We start from the raw sequence: 24,456 nt of genomic DNA on the forward strand, positions 1-24,456 counted from the left end.
CAAAAGCAAATATACAAAAGGGTGAAACGACCAAAGCTGCCTTTGTGGCAACTTACAAAACAACAGGCATCAATTAAAAATAGTCAAGTCAAAGTCAAGTCAAATTTTATTTGTATACCACATTTAAAAACAGCCCACATTGACCAAAGTGCTGTACATCAGTGCAGGTACTAAGAAACGAACATACAATGGCACACAAACATAACAGCACATACATAAACAGTTCACAGCGCCCCCTCAGAGGGCCTCAAACACTAGGGAGTAAAAATAGGTTTTGAGCCTGGACTTAAAGGAGTCGATGGAGGGGGCAGTTCTGATGGGGAGAGGGATGCTGTTCCACAGTCTAGGAGCTGCAACTGCAAAAGCGCGGTCACCCCTGAGCTTAAGCCTAGACCGTGTGATAGTCAGTAGCCCCAAGTCGGCCGACCTGAGGGACCTGGAGATAGAGTGGTGGGTTAGAAGATTGTTGATGTGGGGGGGGGGGGGGGCAAGCCCGTTTAGGGCTTTATACGTGAATAGGAGGAGCTTGAAGTTGATTCTGTACCGTACTGGGAGCCAGTGGAGAGAGGCCAGAATCGGGGTGATGTGGTCCCTTTTACAGGTACCCGTCAGGAGTCTCGCTGCGGCGTTTTGGACCAATTGCCGGCGGGACAGGGTTGATTGGCTGATCCCAGTGTAGCGTTGACTTGCTCGTCAAACTTTAATGCAGAGTCAAATATCACGCCCAGGTTTTTGACATACGGTTTGACCAGGGAGGATAGGCTTCCAAGGCTGCCTGTTATCGTTTTGATGGAGTCGGGGGGGGCGAATAGGATGACCTCAGACTTGCTCTCGTCATCCTCATCAGTAATACACTCCCCCCCCCCCCGCGGCGACCAGCGTTCACGGAAGGCCTCCAACGTCCCCGTGGACACTGCGCGTGTGTTCCCTCGACAGGGGTACGCGGGCACGGACTTAGGCCCGGAAAAGGGGCAGGCAGCCGCCTCTGGTGTGACCTGGACCCGCGAACGGCCATCTTGTCCAGGCCCAGGAGCAGACCGACAAGGAGATCCTCCCTAAAACCCACGCAGGTCACGGGGAGAACGTACAAACTCTGTACAGACAGCACCCCTTGTCAGGATGGAACCCGGGATGGAACAGCAAGCGCTGTAAGGCAGCAACTCTACCGCTGCGCCACCGTGACCGCCCTGCCCTTGCTGGTGAGATCCCACCGCCACAGCTCTGCCCAAGAAATGAGTTGGCCATCTTGCTTGAATTTCAAAATCATTGCATTTATATAATGAAGTTTGAAACAGGAACATGGGGTTAGGAGAGATAGATCTGGAGAGATGAATGGCGGAGTAGACTTGATGGGCCGAATGGCCTAATTCTTCTCCTATCACTTGTGACCTGATGATGGAAAAATGTGGATGAAAACTATTTCCATTTTCTTTCAAAATTGACGTTGAATGTGTGGCAATTGCTTTCTTCAATGGTTCAATGTTGCTTTTATTTTCTTGCAAAATAGAGGCACTGTGATGACAATGAATAAAATTTAACCCCGAAGATAGACACAAAATGCGGGAGTAACTCAGCGGGACAGGTAGCTTCTCTGGAGAGAAGGAATGGGTGACGTTTCGGGTCGAGACCATTCACCGTGGTGGCACGGTGGCGCAGCGGTAGAGTTGTTGCCTTACAGCGAATGCAGCGCCGGAGACTCGGGTTCGAACCTGACTACGGGCGCCGTCTGTACGGAGTTTGTACGTTCTCCCTGTGACCTGCGTGGGTTTTCTCCGAGATCTTCGGTTTCCTCCCACACTCCAAAGACGTGCAGGTTTGTAGGTTAATTGACTGTGTAAATGTAAAAATTGTCCCTAGTGTGTGTAGGATAGTGTTAATGTGCGGGGATCGGTGGGCGGCGCGGACTCGGTGGGCCGAAGGGCCTGTTTCCGCGCTGTATCTCTAAATCTAAAAAAGAATCCAACGTCACCCATCCCTTCTCTCCAGGGATGCTGCCTGTCCCGCTGAGTTGCTCCAGCTTTTAGCGGCCAACCTCAGTGCAAACCAGCATCTGCAGTTCCTTCCGACACAGCATTTGACAGCTTTTGGTTAAAAATGTTAATCGGGGTTATTTAATATTGGTGGGGTCTTTCTCTCCCAGTTGCCCAAGGTATTTGCAGGCAGCCTGCTCGACTTTGTGGGGTCCCAAGCCCAGTATCTGCACACGCTGATGGCCATCACGCGGACAGGGAAGGTGGAGTCCGACCAGCACGAGGACAGGTTGAGGCGAGCTGAAATGTCTTTGGAGGCACTACGTAACGTCATCAAAAACAACCCAGGTCAGTGCCGCCCGGGTCTGTAACGCGGAGCGCCGTCTCATCGTGAGGCTGTGCGTGAGGAAAAACTTCTTCAGTCAAAGAGTTGTGAATCTGTGGAATTCTCTGCCTCAGAAGGCAGTGGAGGCCAATTCTCTGAATGTATTCAAGAGAGAGCTAGATAGAGCTCTTAAGGATAGCAGAGTCAGTGGGTATGGGGAGAAGGTAGGAACGGGGTACTGATTGAGAATGATCAGCCATGATCATATTGAATGGCGGTGCTGGCTCGAAGGGCCGAATGGCCTCCTCCTGCATCTATTGTCTATTGAATGAGATGGCCAACAGTCATACAGCGTGGAAACAGGCCCTTCAGCCCAACTGGCCCGCACCGTCCTGTTAAAGCCCGCCCGCGCTCTGAGATAACAAACACCGTCAGACACTGATGCTCACAGTAAAGACACAACTTTATTACGCTGGCTGGGGTGGGAGAGTCACTGTGAGTACGATCACGTACTTGCCGGCTCCTCGCGGTGGCCCCACTCCATTATTCTGTGTCCCGGCGGTATATTTATACACAAGTGGTCGCGGGACCAGCTAATCACACAATCAGCACATTTCTGCACCGGTTCTCATTGTCTAGAACAGACTTTTGTTCTCTGCAGAACGACTTGGGTATCGGGCCTTTATCCTTTAGTCACAACACCCTCTGCCGTTCTGCAAAGCTGTTGTACTTTAGCTAGCAATTCTAAGTAAGTAAAGCAGCCTCAGCACACGCAACACGCAATCTGTCATGTACACACGGACTCTTAAACCCCCATCCTCCTCTACAGGCCAGTACAGTTTAGTTTATTGTCACTTGTACCGACGTACAGTGAAAACCATTTGTTGCGTACTAACCAGTCAGCAGAAAGACAATACATGATCAAGCCATTTAAAGCGTATATATTCATGATTAAGCAATAACGTTTAGTGCATGGCGGTAAAGCCAGCAAAGTCTGATCAAGGATAGTCCGAGGGTCACCCACGAGGCAGATAGTAGTTTGCTGATCACTCAGCTGGGAGAGAATTGTCCCTATGATCTGACACTGAGTTAGATAGATCTCTAGAGCCTAGCGGAATCAAGGGATATGGGGAGAAGGCAGGCACAGCTTACTAATTGTGGATGATCAGCCGTGATCACAATGAATGGCTATGCTGGCTCGAAGGTCCAAACGGCCTCCTCCTGCACCTATTTTCTACGTTTCAAGATTCACACAGCCGAGAAACAGACCCTTCTGCCCAACTCATCCATGCTGACCAAACTCGTCCCTCTAGCCTGCGTTTGGCCCATGATCCTCTGAACCTTTCCTATCCCCTTACCTGTCCATGCGTCTCTTCAAATGCTGTTATAGTCCCTGCTTCAACGACCTCCTCCGGCAGCTCGTTCCATACACCCACCACCCACCGTGTGAAAATGGCCTTCGGGTTTCCCTTTAGACTGAGATACAGCGCGGAAACAGGCCCTTCAGCCCACCAAGTCCGTGCCGACCAGCGATCGTCCCGTACACTAGCACTGTCCTACATGCCAGGGTCAATTTACAATTTTTACTGAAGCCAATTAACCTACAAACCTGGTAGACACAAAATGCCGGTGTAACTCAGCGGGACAGGCACCATCTCTGGAGAGAAGGAATGGGTGACGTTTCAATAGACAATAGGTGTAGGAGGAGGCCATTCGGCCCTTCGAGCCAGCACCGCCATTCAATGTGATCATGGCTGATCATTCTCAATCAGTACCCCGTTCCTGCCTTCTCCTCATACCCCCTGACTCCGCTATCCTTAAGAGCTCTATCTAGCTCTCTCTTGAATGCATTCAGAGAATTGGCCTCCACTGCCTTCTGAGGCAGAGAATTTCGGGTTTTCAGAGATGCTGCCTGTCCCGCTGAGTTGCCCCAGCATTTTGCGTCTACCTTCGATTTTAAACCAGCATCTGCAGTTGTTTCCTACACAACCTACAAACCTGTACGTCTTTGGAGTGTGAGAGGAAACCGGAGCACCCGGAGAAACCCCACACAGGTCAAACTTCGTACAAACTTCATACAGACAGCACCCGCAGTCGGGATCGAACCCGGGTCCCTTGTGCTGTGAGGCCACTGCAATGTCCCCTCTCACTTTAAACATCTGTCCTCTGGTTCTTGATTCCCCTACTCTGGGCAAAAGACTGCCTTCACCCTATCTATTCCCCCCATGTTCTTGTGCACTTCTATAAGATCAGCCCTCAGCCTCCTGCACTCCAAGGAGACAGCATTCACTTTTGAGCGGAGAGGGGAATGGTAACCAGGGGCTGAGGGTGAAGGGTGACTAGTTTAATTCCCGGGATGGCGGGACTGTCGTATGTCGAAAGAATGGGCTTGTATACACTGGAATTTAGAAGGATGAGAGGGGATCTTATTGAAACATATAAGATTATTAAGGGGTTGGACACGTTAGAGGCAGGAAACACGTTCCCAATGTTGGGGGAGTCCAGAACCAGGGGCCACAGTTTAAGAATAAGGGGTCAGCCATTGGAAACGGAGATGAGGAAACAACTTTTTCACCCAGAGGGTTGTGAATCTGTGGAATTCTCTGCCTCAGAAGGCAGTGGAGGCCAATTCTCTGGATGCTTTCAAGAGAGAGCTAGATAGAGCTCTTAAGGATAGCGGAGTCAGTGGGTATGGGGAGAAGGCAGGAACGGGGTACTGATTGTGGATGATCCATGTCTGTCCATGCGTCTCTTTGAATAGCTGTCCATGCGTCTCTTTAAATAGTGTTACAGTTCCGTGTTTCATTTACCTCCACCGGCAGCTCGTTCCATACATCCACCACCCATTGTGTGTAAAGGTTGCCCTTCGGGTTTGCTGGTGCTGGCGCGAAGGGCCGAATGGCCTCCTCCTGCACCTATTGTATGTTGTCTGTTGATGCTCGGACAATGTTGACCGTTTCTTGTGATGTTGCGTTTGGTTTCAGTGTCGGCAGGTCTTCACTCCGAGTTTTGTTTCAGGTTCTGAAATGGAATGCATTGGTCACTTTAAATTGATCTTCTCTCTCCTCCGGGTACATGGAGCTGGGCAGGTCCAACAGCTCGCCTTGGAGGTAAGTCGTGCACCTGTTACTCTTTTAAGGTATTTATTCACTAAATGCAGGTCAGGCAGCATCTCAGGAGAGAAGGAATGGGTGACGTTTCGGGTCGAGACCCTTCTTCAGACTGATGTCGGGGGGCGGGACAAAGGAAGGATATACGTGGAGACAGGAAGATAGAGGGAGAACTGGGAAGGAGGAGGGGAAGGGAGGGACAGAGGAGCTATCTGAAGTTGGAGAAGTCGATGTTCATACCACTGGGCTGCAAGCTGCCCAGGCGAAATATGAGGTGCTGTTCCTCCAATTTCCGGTGGGCCTCACTATGGCACTGGAGGAGGCCCATGACAGAAAGGTCAGACTGGGAATGGGAGGGGGAGTTGAAGTGCTCGGCCACCGGGAGATCGGTTTGGTTAATGCGGACCGAGCGCAGGTGTACAGCGATGCAATCGCCGAGCCTGCGCTTGGTTTCGCCGATGTAAATAAGTTGACATCTAGAGCAGCGGATGCAATAGATGAGGTTGGAGGAGGTGCAGGTGAACCTCTGTCTCACCTGGAAAGACTGTTTGGGTCCTTGGATGGAGTTGAGGGGGGAGGTAAAGGGACAGGTGTTGCATCTCGTGCGGTTGCAGGGGAAAGTGCCCGGGGTTGGGGTGGCCCGAGCACTTCAACTCCCCCTCCCATTCCCAGTCTGACCTTTCTGTCATGGGCCTCCTCCAGTGACCCCCTCCCCAGGTACTTTCCCCTGCAACCGCACGAGATGCAACACCTGTCCCTTTACCTCCCCCCTCAACTCCATCCAAGGACCCAAACAGTCTTTGGCATGTTGCTGTCATAACAAGAGGAGTTGAGTATAGGAGCAAAGAGGTCCTTCTGCAGTTGTACAGGGCCCTAGTGAGACCGCACCTGGAGTACTGTGTGCAGTTTTGATCTCCTAATTTGAGGAAGGACATCCTTGCTGTTGAGGCAGTGCAGCGCAGGTTCACGAGGTTAATCCCCGGGATGGCGGGACTGTCATATGAGGAAAGGTTGGAAAGACTGGGCTTGTATTCACTGGAATTTAGGAGGAGGAGAGGGGATCTTATAGAAATGTATAAAATTATAAAAGGACTGGACAGGCTAGATGCAGGAAAAGTGTTCCCCATGTTGGGGGAGTCCAGAACCAGGGGCCACAGTCTAAGAATAAAGGGGAGGCCATTTAAAACTGAGGTGAGGAACTTTTTCACCCAGAGAGTTGTGAATTTGTGGAATACGCTGCCACATAAGGCAGTGTAGGCCAACTCGGGATGGATTTCAGAGAGAGTTTGATAGAGCTCTAGGGGCTTGGGGAATCAAGGGGTATGGGGAGATGGCAGGCACGGGTTACTGATTGTGGATGATCAGCCACGATCACATTGAATGGTGGTGCGTACAGGCTCGAAGGGCCGAATGGCCTCCTCCTGCACCTATTGTCTATTGTCCATTGACTCTCAAGGAACGTATATGTGAATGTTTTGTCACACCGCAGGTGGTGAACATGGTGACGGCCAACCAGGAATGTGTAAATAACATTGCTGAATCCCTGGTCCTTTGCAACCTCCTGGTGCTGCTGCATTCACTGCCCTCCAGTAAGTAAACCTACAATGTCTAACGTGCGGTACAATGGACTCAGAACGCTGAAGTAACTCAGCGGCTCAGGCAGCATCTCGGCTGCTTAGATTTTTTTAGAGATACAGTGCGGAAACAGGCCCTTCGGCCCATCCAGTCCGCACCGCCCAGCGATCCCCGCACACTAACACTATCCTACACCCACTAGGGACAATTTTTTTACATTTACCAAGTCAATTAACCTACATACCTACACGTCTTTGGAGTGTGGGAGGAAACCGAAGATCTCGGAGAAAACCCACGCAGGTCACGGGGAGAACGTATAAACTCCGTACAGACAGCGCCCGTAGTCAGGATCGAACCTGAGTCTCCGGCGCTGCATTCGCTGTAAGGCGGCAACTCTACCGCTGCGCCACTGTGCTGTACCACTTAAGAATAAGGACTGAGATGAGGAAGAACGTTTTCACCCAGAGAGTTGTGAATCTGTGGAATTCTCTGCCACAGAAGGCAGTGGAGGCCGATTCACTGAATGCTTTCAAGAGAGATTTAGATAGAGCTCTAGGGGCTAGTGGAATCAAGGAATATGGGGGAAAATGCAGGAACGGGGTACTGATTGTGGATGGTCAGCCGTGATCACATTGAATGGCGGTGCTGGCTCGAAGGGCCGAATGGCCTCCTCCTGCACCTATTGTGTTTCTATCTGTCTGCGTCTCTACGTGTCTATCTTTCTATTTATTGGCAGGTTCTCATTTAGTTCCTTGAAAGTGGCGTCACAGGTGGATAGGATGGTGAAGACGGCTTTCTGCACATTGGCCTTCATCAGTCAGAGTATTGAGTGTAGAAGTTGTACAAGATATTGGTGAGGCCACCTTTACAGTATTCAGTGTTCAGTTTTTGTCAATCTGTTACGGGAAAGATGCTGTCAAGCTGGAAAGAGTTACAGAGAAGATTTGGAGAGAGAGAGAGAGAGAGGGAGGGAGAGAGAGGAGAGAGAGAAAGAGAGAGAGAGAGAGAGAGAGAGAGAGAGAGAGAGAGAGAGAGAGAGAGAGAGAGAGAGAGAGAGAGAGAGAGAGAGAGAGAGAGAGAGAGAGAGAGAGAGAGAGAGAGAGAGAGAGAGAGAGAGAGAGAGAGAGAGAGAGAGAGAGAGAGAGAGAGAGAGAGAGAGAGAGAGAGAGAGAGAGAGAGAGCGCGCGCGCTCTACAGGGAGAGGTTGAGCAAGCTTGGACTTTATTCCTTGGAGTGCAGGAGGATGAGGAGTGGAGAAGGTAGACAAAATGCTGGAGTAACTCAGCGGGTCAGACAGCATCTGAGGAGAGAAGGAATGGGTGACGTTTCGGGTCAAGACCCCTCTTCAGACTGATTTCAGAATGAATTTAGAGAGGTGTACAAGATCATGAGAGGAATTGATCTAATAAATGCAAGGTCTTTTGCCCAGAGTAGGGGAATCGAGAACCAGAGGACGTGTACATGGATAGGATAGGATTAGAGGGATATGGGCAGGTGGGACTCGTGTAAATGGGGTATTTATTCACAAAATGCTGGAGTAACTCAGCGAGTCAGGCAGCATCTCAGGAGAGATGGAATGGGTGACATTTCGGGTCGAGACACTTCTTCAGACTGATGTCAGGGGGGCGGGACAAAGGAAGGATATAGGTGGAGACAGGAAGATAGGGAGATCTGGGAAGGGGGAGGGGAAGAGAGGGACAGAGGAACTATCTAAAGTTGGAGAAGTCAATGTTCATACCACTGGGCTGCAAGCTGCCCAGGCGAAATATGAGGTGCTGTTCCTCCAATTTCCGGTGGGCCTCACTATGACACTGGAGGAGGCCCATGACAGAAAGGTCAGACTGGGAGTGGGAGGGGGAGTTGAAGTGCTCGGCCACCGGGAGATCAGGTTGGTTAAGGCGGACTGAGCGAAGGTGTTGAGCGAAACGATCGCCGGGCCTGCGTTTGGCCGTTGTGGGTAAGTTGGGCTGAAGGACCTCTGTGTCACTCTATGACACGACTTACATGTGTTCAAATTCTGACACCCTGAACATTTCGTTCTTCCTTCCTCAGGTCGCCAGCTTGTTCTTGAAACTCTCTACGCTCTGACATCAAACACAAAGATCATAAAAGAGGCCATGGGTAAAGGTGAGTCTCTTATTGACCTGTCGTCGGTACATACATACGGAGACACAAGGAACTGCAGATGCTGGTATCCACAGCACTCAGCGGACCAGGTAACATCTGCTGATGCTGGTATCCACAGCACTCAGCGGACCAGGCAACATCTGCAGATGCTGGTATCCACAGCACTCAGCGGACCAGGCAACATCTGCAGATGCTGGTATCCACAGCACTCAGCGGACCAGGTAACATCTGCTGATGCTGGTATCCACAGCACTCAGCGGACCAGGCAGCATCTGCAGATGTTGGTATCCACAGCACTCAGCGGACCAGGCAACATCTGCAGATGCTGGTATCCACAGCACTCAGCGGACCAGGCAACATCTGCAGATGCTGGTATCCACAGCACTCAGCGGACCAGGCAGCATCTGCAGATGTTGGTATCCACAGCACTCAGCGGACCAGGCAACATCTGCAGATGCTGGTATCCACAGCACTCAGCGGACCAGGCAACATCTGCAGATGCTGGTATCCACAGCACTCAGCGGGCCAGGCAACATCTGCTGGATGCATGGACAGATGACATTTGGGATGGGACCCTTCTTCAGATACACCGATCAGCCGAAACATTATGCCCACCGACAGACAAAGTGAATGACATTGATTATCTTGTTACAATGGCACCTGTCAAGGGGTGGGATATATTAGGCAGCAAGTGAACAGTCAGTTCTTGAAGTTGATGTGTTGGATGTAGGAGAGATGGGCAGGAGTAAAGACCTGAGCGACTCTGACAAGGGCCAAATTGTTGTGGCCAGACGACTGGGTCAGAGCATCTCTGAAACAGCAAGGCTTGTGGGGTGCTCCCGGTCAGCAGTGGTGAGTACCGACCGACAGTGGTCCGAGGAGGGACAAACCACAAACCGGCGACAGACAGGGTGTTGGGCGCCCAAGGCTCATCGATGCGCGAGGGCAACGAAGGCTATCCCGTCTGGTCCGAACCGACAGAAGGTCGACTGTGGCACAAGTCACAGAAAATGTTAATGGTGGTCACGGGAGGAATGTGTCACAATACACAGTGCATCGCACCCTGCTGCGTATGGGGCTGCACACGGAGGACCAACAGCATATTAGGCAGGTGGTCATAATGTTTTGGCTCATCAGGTCATAATGTTTCAGCTGATCGGTGTATACCCTTAAAGTGGTCTGGCCATTCCCACCGCAGATGCTGCCTGTTCCTGCTGAGTTCATCAGGTCATAAGTGACAGGAGCAGAATTAGGCCATTCGGCCCATCAAGTCTACTCCGCCATTCAATCTTGGCTGATCTATCTCTCCCTCCTAACCCCATTCTCCTGCCTTCTCCCCATAACCCCTGACACCCGCACTAATCAAGAATCTGTCAATCTCTGCCTTAAAAATATCAATTGACGGCCTCCACAGCCCTCTGTGGCAATGAATTCCACAGATTCACCACCCTCTGGCTAAAGACGTTCCTCCACATCTTGTTCCTGAAGGAACGTCCTTTAATTCTGAGGCTGTGCCCTCTGGTCCAAGACTCTCCCACCAATGGAAACGTCCTTTCCACATCCACTCTATCCAGGCCTTCTGGAAGCTGGAGATCTTCCAGCACTCTGTGTTTTGTCTACACATAATAGACAATAGGTGCAGGAATAGGGCATTCGGCCCTTCGAGCCTGTACGCACCGCCATTCAATGTGATCATGGCTGATCATTCACAATCAGTACCCCGTTCCTGCCTTCTCCCCATACCCCCTGACTCCGCTATCCTTAAGAGCTCTATCTATCTCTCTCTTAAAAGCATCCAGAGAATTATCCTCCACTGCCTTCTGAGGCAGAGAATTCCACAGATTCACAACTCTCTGACTGAAAAAGTTTTTCCTCATCTCCGTTCTAAATGGCCTACCCTTTATTCTTAAACTGTAGCCCCTGGTTCTGGACTCCCCCAACATTGGGAACATGTTTCCTGCCTCTAACGTGTCCAATCCCTTAATAATCTTATATGTTTCAATAAGATCTCCTCTCATCCTTCTAAATTCCAGTGTATACAAGCCTAGTCGCTCCAGTCTTTCAACATACGACAGTCCCGCCATTCCGGGAATTAACCTAGTGAACCTACGCTGCACGCCCTCAATAGCAAGAATATCCTTCCTCAAATTTGGAGACCAAAACTGCACACAGTACTCCAGGTGCGGTCTCACTAGGGCCCTGTACAACTGCAGAAGGACCTCTTTGCTCCTATACTCAACTCCTCTTGTTATGAAGGCCAACATTCCATTGGCTTTCTTCACTGCCTGCTGTACCTGCATGCTTCCTTTCATTGACTGATGCACTAGGACACCCAGATCTCGTTGAACTCCCCCTCCTCCTAACTTGACACCATTCAGATAATAATCTGCCTTCCTGTTCTTACCACCAAAGTGGATAACCTTACATTTATCCACATTAAACTGCATCTGCCATGCATCCGCCCACTCACACAGCCTGTCCAAGTCACCCTGCATCCTCATAGCATCCTCCTCACACTTTTAATCCCTTCATCCAAGTCATTAATGTATATTGTAAATAGCTGCGGTCCCAGCACCGAACCTTGCGGTACCCCACTGGTCACTGCCTGCCATTCTGAAAGGGACCCATTTATCCCCACTCTTTGCTTTCTGTCTGCCAACCAATTTTCTATCCATGTCAGCACACTACCCCCATTACCATGTGCTCTAATCTTGCCCACTAATCTCCTATGTGGGACCTTGTCGAAGGCTTTCTGAAAGTCCAGGTACACCACATCCACTGGCTCTCCCTTGTCCATTTTCCTAGTTACATTAGTCAAGCATGATTTCCCCTTCGTAAATCCATGCTGACTCAGAGCGATCCTGTTACTGCTATCCAAATGCTCCACAATTTCTTCTTTTATAGTTCAGCATCTTCCCCACCACTGATGTCAGGCTAACTGGTCTATAATTTCCCATTTTCTCTCTCCCTCCTTTCTTAAAAAGTGGGACAACATTAGCTACCCTCCAATCCACAGGAACTGATCCTGAATCTATAGAACATTGGAAAATGATCACCAATGCGTTCACGATTTCGAGAGCCACTTCCTTAAGTACTCTGGGATGCAGACCATCAGGCCCTGGGGATTTATCAGCCTTCAGTCCCATCAGTCTACCCAGCACCATTTCCTGCCTAATGTGGATTTCCTTCAGTTCTTCCGTCACCCTTTAACCTCTGTCCACTAGAACATCTGGGAGATTGTTGGTGTCTTCCTTAGTGAAGACAGGTCCAAAGTACTGGTTCAACTCGTCTGCCATTTCCTTGTTCCCCATAATAAATTCCCCTGCTTCTGTCTTCAAGGGACCCACATTTGTCTTAACTATTTTTTCTTCTTCACATATCTAAAGAAGCTTTTACTATCCTCCTTTATATTCTTGGCTAGTTTACCCTCGTACCTCATCTTTTCTCCCCGTATTGCCTTTTTAGTTATCTTCTGATGCTCTTTAAAAGTTTCCCAATCCTCTGGCTTCCCGCTCTTCTTTGCTATGTTATCCTTTATTTCTCTTTTATTTTTACACTGTCCTTGACTTCCCTTGTCAGCCACGGTCATCTCTTACTCCCCTTAGAATCTTTCTTCCTCTTTGGAATGAACTGATCCTGCACCTTCTGTATTATTCCCAGACATACCTGCCATTGCTGTTCCACCGTCTTCCCTGCTAGGGTCTCTTTCCAGTCAACTTTGGCCAGCTCCTCCCTCATGCCTCCATGGTCCCCCTTGCTCAACTGTAATACTGACACTTCCGATTTTCCCTTCTCCCTCTCCAATTGGAGATTAAAACTTATCATATTATGATCACTACCTCCTAATGGCTCTTTTACCTTGAGTTCCCTTATCAAATCTGTTTCATTACTCAACACAAATCCAGAATTGCCTTCTGCCTGGTAGGCTGGATGGATTTAAAAGAGAGTTAGATAGAGCGCTAGGGGCTAGTGGAATCAAGGGGTATGGGGAGAAGGCAGGCACGGGTTATTGATTGTGGATGGTCGGCCATGATCATAAGGAATGGCGGTGCTGGCTCGAAGGGCCGAGTGGCCTCCTCCTGCACCTATTTTCTACGTTTCTATGCAACGAGAGTGAATGAGGTTTACTGTGCTCTTGCCACTGTCAGTTTTGTGTTGTACTTTGTTTGGGTTCATGTTGGAGGAGTAAATTAAAGTTCTCAACTGCTTTGCTCTTCAGGTGCCCTCGTTTATCTTCTCGACATGTTTTGTAATTCAACGCATCCTCAGGTTCGAGCCCAGACCGCAGAGCTCTTTGCCAAAATGATCACAGATAAACTTGTTGGACCAAAGGTATGTAATTGTTCCTACTTCTCCCCTCTCCCGTCGGGCAAGAGGTACAGACGTGTGAACACGCACACCTCCAGATTCAGGGACAGTCTCTTCCCAGCTGTTATGAGGCAACTGAACCGTCCTGTCACCACAACCAGAGAGCAGAGTCCTGAACTACTATCTACCTCATTGGGGACCCTCAGACTATCTTTAATTGGACTTTACTGGATTTTAGCTTGCCCTGCGATATCATGTATCTGTACACAGTGGGCGGCTCAATTGGAATCATAATACGCCGATCAGCCAAAACATGAGTAATATGCTGTTGGTCCTCCGTGTGCAGCCCCATACACAGCAGGGTGCGATGCACTGTGTATTGTGACACATTCCTCCCGTGACCACCATTAACATTTTCTGTGACTTGTGCCACAGTCGACCTTCTGTCGGTTCGGACCAGACGGGATAGCCTTCGTTGCCCTCGCGCATCGATGAGCCTTGGGCGCCCAACACCCTGTCTGTCGCCGGTTTGTGGTCTGTCCCTCCTCGGACCACTGTCGGTCGGTACTCACCACTGCTGACCGGGAGCACCCCACAAGCCTTGCCGTTTCAGAGATGCTCTGACCCAGTCGTCTGGCCATAACAATTTGGCCCTTGTCAAATTCGCTCAGGTCTTTACTCCTGCCCATTTCTCCTGCATCCAACACGTCAACGTCAAGAACTAACTGTTCACTTGCTGCCTAATATATCCCACCCCTTGACAGGTGCCATTGTAACAAGATAATCAATGTTATTCACTTCGCCTGTCAGTGGTCATAATGTTTTGGCTCATTGGTGTGTAGTCTAACCGCTGATAGGCACAAAACGCTGGAGCATCTCTGGGGAGGAGGAATGGGTGACATTTCGGATCGAGACCCTTCTTCAGACTGAGAGTCAGGGAAAAGGAAATGAGGGATATAGACGGCGATTATAGAGAGATGCAATAAAGGAACCACGATAACGGAAACAGGCCATTGTTACCTTTATCATCGTTACTCTTTTTCCCCGGACTCGTGTCTGAAGAAGGGTCTCGACTTCTCTCCAGAGATGCTGCCTGTCTACCGAGTTACTCCAGCTTTTTGTGTCTATCTTTGGTTTAAACCAACATCTGCAGTTCCGTCCAACACACATAGTATAAGAAAATAACTGCAGATGCTGGTACAAATAGAAGGTATTTATTCACAAAATGCTGGAGTAACTCAGCAGGTCTGGCAGCATCTCAGGAGAGAAGGAATGGGTGACGTTTTGGGCCGAGACCCCTTCTTCAGACTGCCTACACACATAGTCTTTCTGCTGACAGGTTAGCACGCAACAAAAATTAATTTGCCCCACACATGTCCATTTAATGTGATTACCCCTCGATCACATTACCCCTCGACCTTAAAGCTATGCCCTCTCCTTTATGATCTCCCCTCTGAAGCCCAGCATCCCGCAGAGCGTGGACATTTTGCCCCGATCTACACCCGTGCTCTGTGGAGTCTTTTGGACATGCCCATCAAGCATTCATGGAACACTTCGGGAATAAACTGCAGATGCTGGTACAAATCGAAGGTATACACACATTCCTGAAGTAACTCTGCGGGTCAGGCAGCATCTCGGGAGGGTCTCGACCCGAAGCTTCACCCATTTCCTTCAGGAAGGGTCTTGACCCGAAACGTCACCCATTCCTTCTCTCCCAAGACGCTGCCTGACCCGCTGAGTTACTCCAGCACTCTGTGAAACGTCACCTATCCACGTTCTCCACAGATGCTGAGCTGCTGCACTGTGTGTGTTGTTGTGTAAACCAGCATCTGCGGTTCTTCGTTTCCATTCGGTCACGGTGGCGCAGCGGTAGAGTTGCTGCCTTACAGCGAATGCAGCGCCGGAGACTCAGGTTTCATCCCGACTACGGGCGCCGTCTGTACGGAGTTTGTACGTTCTCCCCGTGACCTGCGTGGGCTTTCTCCGAGATCTTCGGTTTCCTCCCACACTCCAAAGACGTGCAGGTTTGTAGGTTAATTGGCTTGGTAAATGTTTTTTTTTTAATTGTCCCTAGTGGGTGTAGGATGGTGTTAATGTGCGGGAATCGCAGGTCGGCGCGGACCCGGTGGGCCGAAAGGGCCTGTTTCCGCGCTGTATCTCCAAACTAAACTAAGCTAAACTCTGCCGTTCTCTCCACCCAGGTGAGGATTACTTTGACCAAGTTTCTACCGGGTGTGTTCATGGACGCCATGCGGGACAATCCTGAGGCATCGATTCATATCTTTGAGGGGACGCACGAAAACCCGGAGTTGATCTGGAATGACAACTCCAGGGAACGAGTGGCCACGACCGTCCGGGAAATGATGCTCGAGTGCGTAAGCTAACGGTGACATCGCATTTCTACAACTATCAAATGATTCCTTTTCCCTCTGTTGCTCTTGAGTAGTCGGCTTTATCGTGCAAACTGTGGACTTCTCTGCCACAGGAGGCCGTGGAGGCCAATTCACTGGATGGGCGGGACTGTCGTATGAGGAAAGGTTGGAAAGACTGGGCTTGTATTCATTGGAGTTTAGAAGCATGAGAGGGGATCTTAGAAACATAGACAATAGACAATGCAGGCAGATAAGATCATGTTTGGCACAGTCATTGTGGGCCGAAGGGCCTGTTCCTGTGCTGTAAGGGAGGTGGGGATAGGGAACGAGCTGCCAGAGAAGGTATCTGAGGCAGGAGCTATCACAACATTTAGACAATAGACAATAGGTGCAGGAGGAGGCCATTCGGCCCTTCGAGCCAGCACCACCATTCAATGTGATCACGGCTGATTGTCCCCAATCGGTAACCCGTGCCTGCCTTCTCCCCGTATCCCTTGATTCCACTAGCCCCTAGAGCTCTATCTAACTCTCTCTTAAATCCATCCAGTGAATTGGCCTCCATTGCCCTCTGTGGCAGAGAATTCCACAAATTCACAACTCTCTGGGTGAAAAGGTTTTTTTCTCACCTCAGTTTTAAATGGCCTCCCCTTTATTCTTAAACTGTGTGTGTAGCCCCCGGTTCTGGACTCGCCCAACATTGGGAACATTTTTTTAAGAAGATAACTGCAGATGCTGGTACAAATCGAAGGTATTTATTCACAAAATGCTGGAGTAACTCAGCGGGTCAGGCAGCATCTCGGGAGTGAAGGAATGGGTGACGTTTCGGTTCGAGACCCTTATTCAGACTGAAGAAGGGTCTCAACCAGAATTGTCACCTATTCCTTCTCTCCCGAGATGCTGCCTGACCCGCTGAGTTACTCCAGCATTTTGTGAATATTGGGAACATTTTTCCTGCATCCAGCTTGTCCAGTCCTTAGAGATCCCCCTCTCATCCTTCTAAACTCCAGTGAAACTGTGTCCAAAAGTGGAAGCATTCTATCCCTGTGAACAATTACCTGTCGGTGGACTTGAGAAATTCAGCAGGTTTGCATTATAGTACAGCTTAATAATAATTGATATTTTTAAACCCTATTACAGGCACTTCAAGCAACAATGTGACAACCCAGATGTAAACTGGAAGGTAAGGAGCGATTGTGGAAATAAATCAGAGCTTGATGTGATGGATCACATCGTGGGTTGATAGGAGGCGCAGTGGTAGAGGTGCCGCCTCACAGCGCCGGAGACCCGGGTTCCATCCTGACTACGGGTGCTGTCTGCGCGGAGTTTGTACGTTCTCCCCGTGACCTGTGTTCTGGTTTTGTCCGGGTGCTCCGGTTTCCTCCCACACTCCAATGAAGTATAGGTCTGGATGTTAATTGGTAAATTCTGTAAAATTGTCCCTAATTTGTGTAGGAACTAATGTAAATTGTAAAATTGTCCCTAATGTGTGTAGGATAGTGCTAGTGTAGGATAGTGATAGTGTGCAGTGATCGCTGGTCGGTGCGGGCTTGGTGGGCCGAAAGACCAGTTTCCGCACTGTATCTCTAAACTAAACTAAACTAAATTATCCTGTAGACACAAAATGCTGGAGTAACTCAGCGGGACAGGCAGCATCTCTGGAGAGAAGGAATGGATGACGTTTCGGGTCGAGACCCTTCTTCAGACTGTCCTGTCCACGTACCCCTGTCTAACGTTGTTAATGTTAATGCATTGATAATGTTTCTCGTTTAACGTCTACTGATTTCCGCGCTCTTCCAGCTGCCTGAGGACTTCACGATGGTCCACGGTGAAGCTGGAGACGAGTTGTCCGTCGGAGGGGTCTTCCTGAGGATCTTTATTGCCCAGCCGGGTTGGGTCCTACGAAAGCCCAGGGAGTTCCTTGTTGCATTGCTGGAGAAAATAACAGAATTTCTGGAAGCAAGTAATCCTCACGTAAGTCGAATGGGTTTTGTGCGGCTCTGGTGGGTTTTGTTGAGCGGGTCCAAGTGAATGAATGGATGGATGAATCAATTAATTAATTAATTGATTAATTGATTGATCGATTGATTGATCGATTGATCGACCGACCGACCGACCGACCGACCGACCGACCGATTGATCGATCGATTGATCGACCGACCGACCGACCGACCGACCGACCGACCGACCGACCGATCGACCGATTGATCGATCGATCGATCGACCGACCGACCGACCGACCGACCGACCGACCGACCGACCGACCGACCGACCGACAGATCGACCGACCGACCGACCGGCCGGCCGGCCGGAGGGTGTGAGCACTGACTGACTGAGGACTAGAGGGTGTGAGCACTGACTGACTGAGGACTAGAGGGTGTGAGCACTGACTGACTGAGGACTAGAGGGTGTGAGCACTGACTGACTGAGGACTAGAGGGTGTGAGCACTGACTGACTGAGGACTAGAGGGTGTGAGCACTGACTGACTGAGGACTAGAGGGTGTGAGCACTGACTGACTGAGGACTAGAGGGTGTGAGCACTGACTGACTGAGGACTAGAGGGTGTGAGCACTGACTGACTGAGGACTAGAGGGTGTGAGCACTGACTGACTGAGGACTAGAGGGTGTGAGCACTGACTGACTGAGGACTAGAGGGTGTGAGCACTGACTGACTGAGGACTAGAGGGTGTGAGCACTGACTGACTGAGGACTAGAGGGTGTGAGCACTGACTGACTGAGGACTAGAGGGTGTGAGCACTGACTGACTGAGGACTAGAGGGTGTGAGCACTGACTGACTGAGGACTAGAGGGTGTGAGCACTGACTGACTGAGGACTAGAGGGTGTGAGCACTGACTGACTGAGGACTAGAGGGTGTGAGCACTGACTGACTGAGGACTAGAGGGTGTGAGCACTGACTGACTGAGGACTAGAGGGTGTGAGCACTGACTGACTGAGGACTAGAGGGTGTGAGCACTGACTGACTGAGGACTAGAGGGTGTGAGCACTGACTGACTGAGGACTAGAGGGTGTGAGCACTGACTGACTGAGGACTGGAGGGTGTGAGCACTGACTGACTGAGGACTAGAGGGTGTGAGCACTGACTGACTGAGGACTAGAGGGTGTGAGCACTGACTGACTGAGGACTAGAGGGTGTGAGCACTGACTGACTGAGGACTAGAGGGTGTGAGCACTGACTGACTGAGGACTAGAGGGTGTGAGCACTGACTGACTGAGGACTAGAGGGTGTAAGCACTGACTGACTGAGGACTAGAGGGTGTGAGCACTGACTGACTGAGGACTAGAGGGTGTGAGCACTGACTGACTGAGGACTAGAGGGTGTGAGCACTGACTGACTGAGGACTAGAGGGTGTGAGCACTGACTGACTGAGGACTAGAGGGTGTGAGCACTGACTGACTGAGGACTAGAGGGTGTGAGCACTGACTGACTGAGGACTAGAGGGTGTGAGCACTGACTGACTGAGGACTAGAGGGTGTGAGCACTGACTGACTGACGTACGTTGCCAGGACTAGAGGGTGTGAGCTACAGGGAGAGGTTGAGTAGGCTGGGTCTCTATTCCTTGGAGCGCACGAGGATGAGGGGTGATCTTATAGAGGTGTACAAAATCATGAGAGGAATAGATCGGGTAGATGCACAGAGTCTTTTACCCAGAGTAGGGGAATCGAGGACCAGAGGGCATAGGTTCAAGGTGAAGGGGAAAAGATTTCATTCGGAATCACGAGGGGTAACTTTTTCACACAGAGGGTGGTGGGTGTATGGAACAAGCTGCCAGAGGAGGTAGTTGAGGCTGAGACTATCCCATCGTTTAAGAAACAGTGGGACAGGTACATGGATAGGACAGGTTTGGAGGGATATGGACCAAACGCAGGCAAGTGGGACTAGGGTAGCTGGGACATTATTGGCAGGTGTGGGTGAGTTGGGCCGAAGGGCCTGTATCAACACTGCATGTGACTATGTGAATGAATACTTTATTATCACATGTTGCAAGTCACAGTGACGGTCTTTGCTTGCCTACACAAGGTAGGCAAATAGTTGCCACGTGCAGGGCGCCGGCAAAGTTACAGAGAACCCCCGTGCCAGTTCCCCCTTTGTTCTCCCCTCTTCCCCTCCTCCCAGCGGTTCCCCATTGTTCTCCCCCACTCCCTCACGGCCATCCCTCCATGCCGGGTCCTCCCTTGTTCCTTCCCCTGGCAGCCGCGTCCTCACTCCCACGTGATCCGTCCTCGTCCGTCGGTTGGCGCCGTCATCGGCCGCCGCAGCGACCTCTCCGCTATCATCACTGGGGCCTCTCCGGACGCCGAACTGGCCGCTACCCAGGCCCCAGCCGCGGGCCCCACAGACCCAGGCCCCAGCCGCGGGCCTCACAGACCCAGGCCCCACAGACCCAGGCCCCAGCCACGGGCCCCACAGACCCAGGCCCCACAGACCCGGGCCCCAGCCGCGGGCCCCACAGACCCAGGCCCCACAGACCCAGGCCCCAGCCGCGGGCCTCACAGACCCAGGCCCCACAGACCCAGGCCCCAGCCACGGGCCCCACAGACCCAGGCCCCACAGACCCAGGCCCCAGCCGCGGGCCCCACAGACCCAGGCCCCAGCCGCGGGCCTCACAGACCCAGGCCCCAGCCGCGGGCCCTACAGACCCAGGCCCCACAGACCCAGGCCCCACAGACCCAGGCCCCAGCCGCGGGCCTCACAGACCCAGGCCCCACAGACCCAGGCCCCAGCCACGGGCCCCACAGACCCAGGCCCCAGCCGCGGGCCCCACAGACCCAGGCCCCACAGACCCAGGCCCCAGCCACGGGCTCTACAGACTAAGGCCCCAGCCGCGGGCCTCACAGACCCAGGCTCCACAGACCCAGGCCCCAGCCGCGGGCCTCACAGACCCAGGCCCCACAGACCCAGGCCCCACAGACCCAGGCCCCAGCCACGGGCTCTACAGACTAAGGCCCGAGCCGCGGGCCTCACAGACCCAGGCTCCACAGACCCAGGCCCCAGCCGCGGGCCCCACAGACCCAGGCCCCAGCCACGGGCCCCACAGACCCAGGCCCCACAGACCCAGGCCCCAGCCACGGGCTCTACAGACTAAGGCCCCAGCGGCGGGCCTCACAGACCCAGGCTCCACAGACCCAGGCTCCACAGACCCAGGCTCCACAGACCCAGGCCCCAGCCGCGGGCCCCACAGACCCAGGCCCCAGCCGCGGGCCTCACAGACCCAGGCCCCACAGACCCAGGCCCCAGCCGCGGGCCCCACAGACCCAGGCCCCACAGACCCAGGCCCCAGCCACGGGCTCTACAGACTAAGGCCCCAGCCGCGGGCCCCACAGACCCAGGCCCCAGCCGCGGGCCCCACAGACCCAGGCCCCCCAGGCCCCAGCCGCGGGCCCCACAGACCCAGGCCCCAGCCGCGGGCCCCACAGACCCAGGCCCCGCAGACCCAGGCCCCAGCCACGGGCTCTACAGACTAAGGCCCCAGCCGCGGGCCTCACAGACCCAGGCTCCACAGACCCAGGCCCCAGCCGCGGGCCCCACAGACCCAGGCCCCACAGACCCAGGCCCCAGCCACGGGCTCTACAGACTAAGGCCCCAGCCGCGGGCCTCACAGACCCAGGCCCCAGCCGCGGGCTTCATCCGACCTCTCCACATCCTTACGGGAGGCGTCTGCTAGGATTTGGGTGGGCAGGCGGGTCGGGCGGGCTTTGATGGGCACAGAGTGCTGGAGTAACTCAGCGGGTCAGGCAGCATCTGTGGAGAGAAGGAATAAGCGACGTTTCAGGGTGAGACCCACCTTCACGCTGAGGGTCAGGGGAAAGGGAAACTTGAAATTGGAGGAATCAATGTTGATTCCGCTGGGTGAGTGACCACCCATGGTCAGCCATGACCGAGGAGGGGGGGGGGGGCCTAAGACGGTTGGAGGGTTGTGTGTGGTAAATTGAAGGCGGCGTTTAAGCCGGGAATGATTGTAACCGGTTGCTTTGTCTCCGCACAGGGTGAAACGTTGGAGCTGGTGACCACAGCCGCAGTCTGCCTGTTCCACTCACAGCCCCAGTTGGCTGACCAGGTGCCCCCTCTGGGTCACCTTCCCAAAGTCATCACCGCCCTGAACCACCGGAACAACGCCATCCCCAAGTCATCAATCCGCCTCATTCACGCCCTCTCTGACAACGAGGTACCAGATTATTTTATTCCACTGTAAAACACTCGTTTTTGATTTCCACACGTTGTCGGAGCAGAAATAGGCCGTCTATACACTAAAACTCTCGTTTGTCTCTTTGTTTGTTCCTGAACTACAGCCAAAACTGTACACGATAGCGCGACAGTTTTAGGCCCACCTTACTCACCGTCGTCCCTTTGGTGCTAATGGAAGAAGTTTCATTGAAATCGGTGTTATATTTTTTGTTATTCACATTTTAAAGTTTAAATCTATAGAAACATAGAAAATAGGTGCAGGAGTAGGCCATTCGGCCCTTCGAGCCTGCACCGCCATTCAATATGATCATGGCTGATCATCCAACTCAGTATCCCGTACCTGCCTTCTCTCCATACCCCCTGATCCCTTTAGCCACAAGGGCCACATCTAACTCCCTCTTAAATATAGCCAATGAACTGGCCTCAACTACCTTCTGTGGCAGAGAATTCCACAGATTCACCACTCTCTGTGTGAAAAAAACTTTCTCATCTCGGTCCTAAAAGACTTCCCCCTTATCCTTAAACTGTGACCCCTTGTTCTGGACTTCCCCAACATCGGGAACAATCTTCCTGCATCTAGCCTGTCCAACCCCTTAAGAATTTTGTACGTTTCTATAAAATCCCCCCTCAATCTTCTAAATTCCAGCGAGTACAAGCCGAACCTATCTCCTAGGGACGGAGGGAGGGGGGGGGGTGGGAGAGGGGGATAAGGAGGGTTGAGTGGGATGGAGTGGGGGGGAGGGGAATGGGAGGGGGAGAGAAGGGAGTGGGGGAGTTCTATACTAGTTCTATAGTAAAACTCTGTATCCATTATCTGTACACTGTGGACGGATCGATTGTAATCATATAATCATTTATTCCTACGACCAAAATGCATGACTCCACACCTTGCTACACTATATTCCATCTGCCACTTCTCTGCCCACTCTCCCAACCTGTCCAAGTCCTTCTGCAGAGTCCCTGCTTTCTCTACACTACCTGCCCCTCCACCTATTTTCATATCATCTGTAAACTTGGCCACAAAGCCTTCAATGCCCTCGTCCAAATCATTAATATAACGATTGTAATCGTGTTTAGTCTTTCCGCTGACTGGTTAGCAGGCAACAAGAGACTTTCACTGTACCTCAGTACACTTGACAATAAATTGAACTTAGTAAGTTTATTGGCCAAGTATGTCCACTTACAAGGAATGTGCCTTGGTGCTCCGTTCGCAAGTAGCTGTTTTTATGTCTGGCTGTGGCTGCTTTGACAGTCTGGAGTCGCCTTCCAGAGGGAGGTGCTTCGAAGAGTTTGTGGCCAGGGTGAGAGGGGTCAGAGATGATCTTGCCCGCTCGCTTCCTGGCCCTTGCAGTGTACAGTTGGTCAATGGGAGAGGGAGGTTGCAGCCAACAACCAACAATAAGCGACCGTGAACTGTACACTTTGTCTGACTCTTCGCGTGTGGCTGTTTGTCGGTGTAACCAGACTGCCTTCTTGTTTCAGTTTTGTGTGCGGGCCATGGCAGTGATGGAGACCATCGGGCCGCTGATGAACGGGATGAAGGTGCGGTCGGACATGATCGGCCTTGCCTCGGAGTCTCTCAATCGCATGTTTCAGAAGGAGCAGACTGACCTGGTGGCTCAGGTGCGTATCCCTCCGTTTTGATAACAGCATTTAACAGGCACGGTGGCGCAGCGGTAGAGTTGCTATCTCATAGCGCCAGAGACCGACCGAGGTTCCATCCTGACTACGGCTGCTTAGTTTAGTTTAGTTTCCAGAAACAGCGCAGAAACAGGCCCACCGGGTCGGCGCCGACCATCGATCCCCGCACTCAAACACTATCCTACACACTCTAGGGACAATTTTAGACGGGTGAGAGGGGATCTTATTGAAACATATAAGATTATTAACGGATTGGACACGCTAGAGGCAGGAAACATGTTCCCAATGTTGGGGGAGTCCAGAACAAGGGGCCACAGTTTAAGAATAAGGGGTAGGCCATTCAGAACGGAGATGAGGAAAAACTTTTTCACTCAGAGAGTTGTGAATCTGTGGAATTCTCTGCCTCAGAAGGCAGTGGAGGCCGATTCTCTGGATGCTTTCCAGAAAGAGTTAGATAGAGCTCTTAAAAATAGCGGAGTCAGGGGGTATGGGGAGAAGGCAGGAACGGGGTGCTGATTGTGGATGATCAGCCATGATCACAGTGAATGGCGGTGCTGGCTCGAAGGGCCAAATGGCCTCCTGCACCTATTGTCTATTGTGTATTACATTTACCAAGCCAATTAACCTACAAACCTGCACGTCTTTGGAGTGTGGGAGGAAACCAAAGATCTCGGGGAAAACCCACGCAGGTCACGGGGAGAACGTACAAACTCCGTACAGACGGCGCCCGTAGTCGGGATGGAACCCGGGTGTCCAACGCTGCATTCGCTGTAAGGCAGCAACTCTACCGCTGCTCCACCGTGCCCGCCCACAGTACAGTGCCG

The 24,456-nt window shown here is 51.8% G+C and overlaps 1 protein-coding gene across 6 annotated transcripts in view; it reads left to right on the forward strand.

Annotated features, from left to right (window-relative positions):
• dnajc13 (dnaJ homolog subfamily C member 13) overlaps positions 1-24,456 on the forward strand; it is a 187,899-nt gene that overhangs the window by 146,358 nt on the left and 17,085 nt on the right. For 5 of the 6 annotated variants that reach the window (XM_078413988.1, XM_078413962.1, XM_078413998.1 and 2 more), the window contains 10 exons: positions 2,141-2,318; positions 5,314-5,405; positions 6,895-6,994; positions 9,033-9,107; positions 13,327-13,439; positions 15,617-15,786; positions 16,925-16,967; positions 17,585-17,758; positions 21,792-21,971; positions 23,474-23,614. In XM_078413988.1, coding sequence (XP_078270114.1) covers positions 2,141-2,318; positions 5,314-5,405; positions 6,895-6,994; positions 9,033-9,107; positions 13,327-13,439; positions 15,617-15,786; positions 16,925-16,967; positions 17,585-17,758; positions 21,792-21,971; positions 23,474-23,614 — 1,266 coding nt within the window. Of the gene's footprint in view, positions 1-2,140; positions 2,319-5,313; positions 5,406-6,894; positions 6,995-9,032; positions 9,108-13,326; positions 13,440-15,616; positions 15,802-16,924; positions 16,968-17,584; positions 17,759-21,791; positions 21,972-23,473; positions 23,615-24,456 lie in introns of those variants that run through there. The other variant, XM_078414007.1, reaches the window with a different exon arrangement.

This window comes from Rhinoraja longicauda, chromosome 2 (genome assembly GCF_053455715.1).
Source record: "Rhinoraja longicauda isolate Sanriku21f chromosome 2, sRhiLon1.1, whole genome shotgun sequence".
Taxonomy (NCBI): Eukaryota; Metazoa; Chordata; class Chondrichthyes; order Rajiformes; family Arhynchobatidae; genus Rhinoraja; species Rhinoraja longicauda.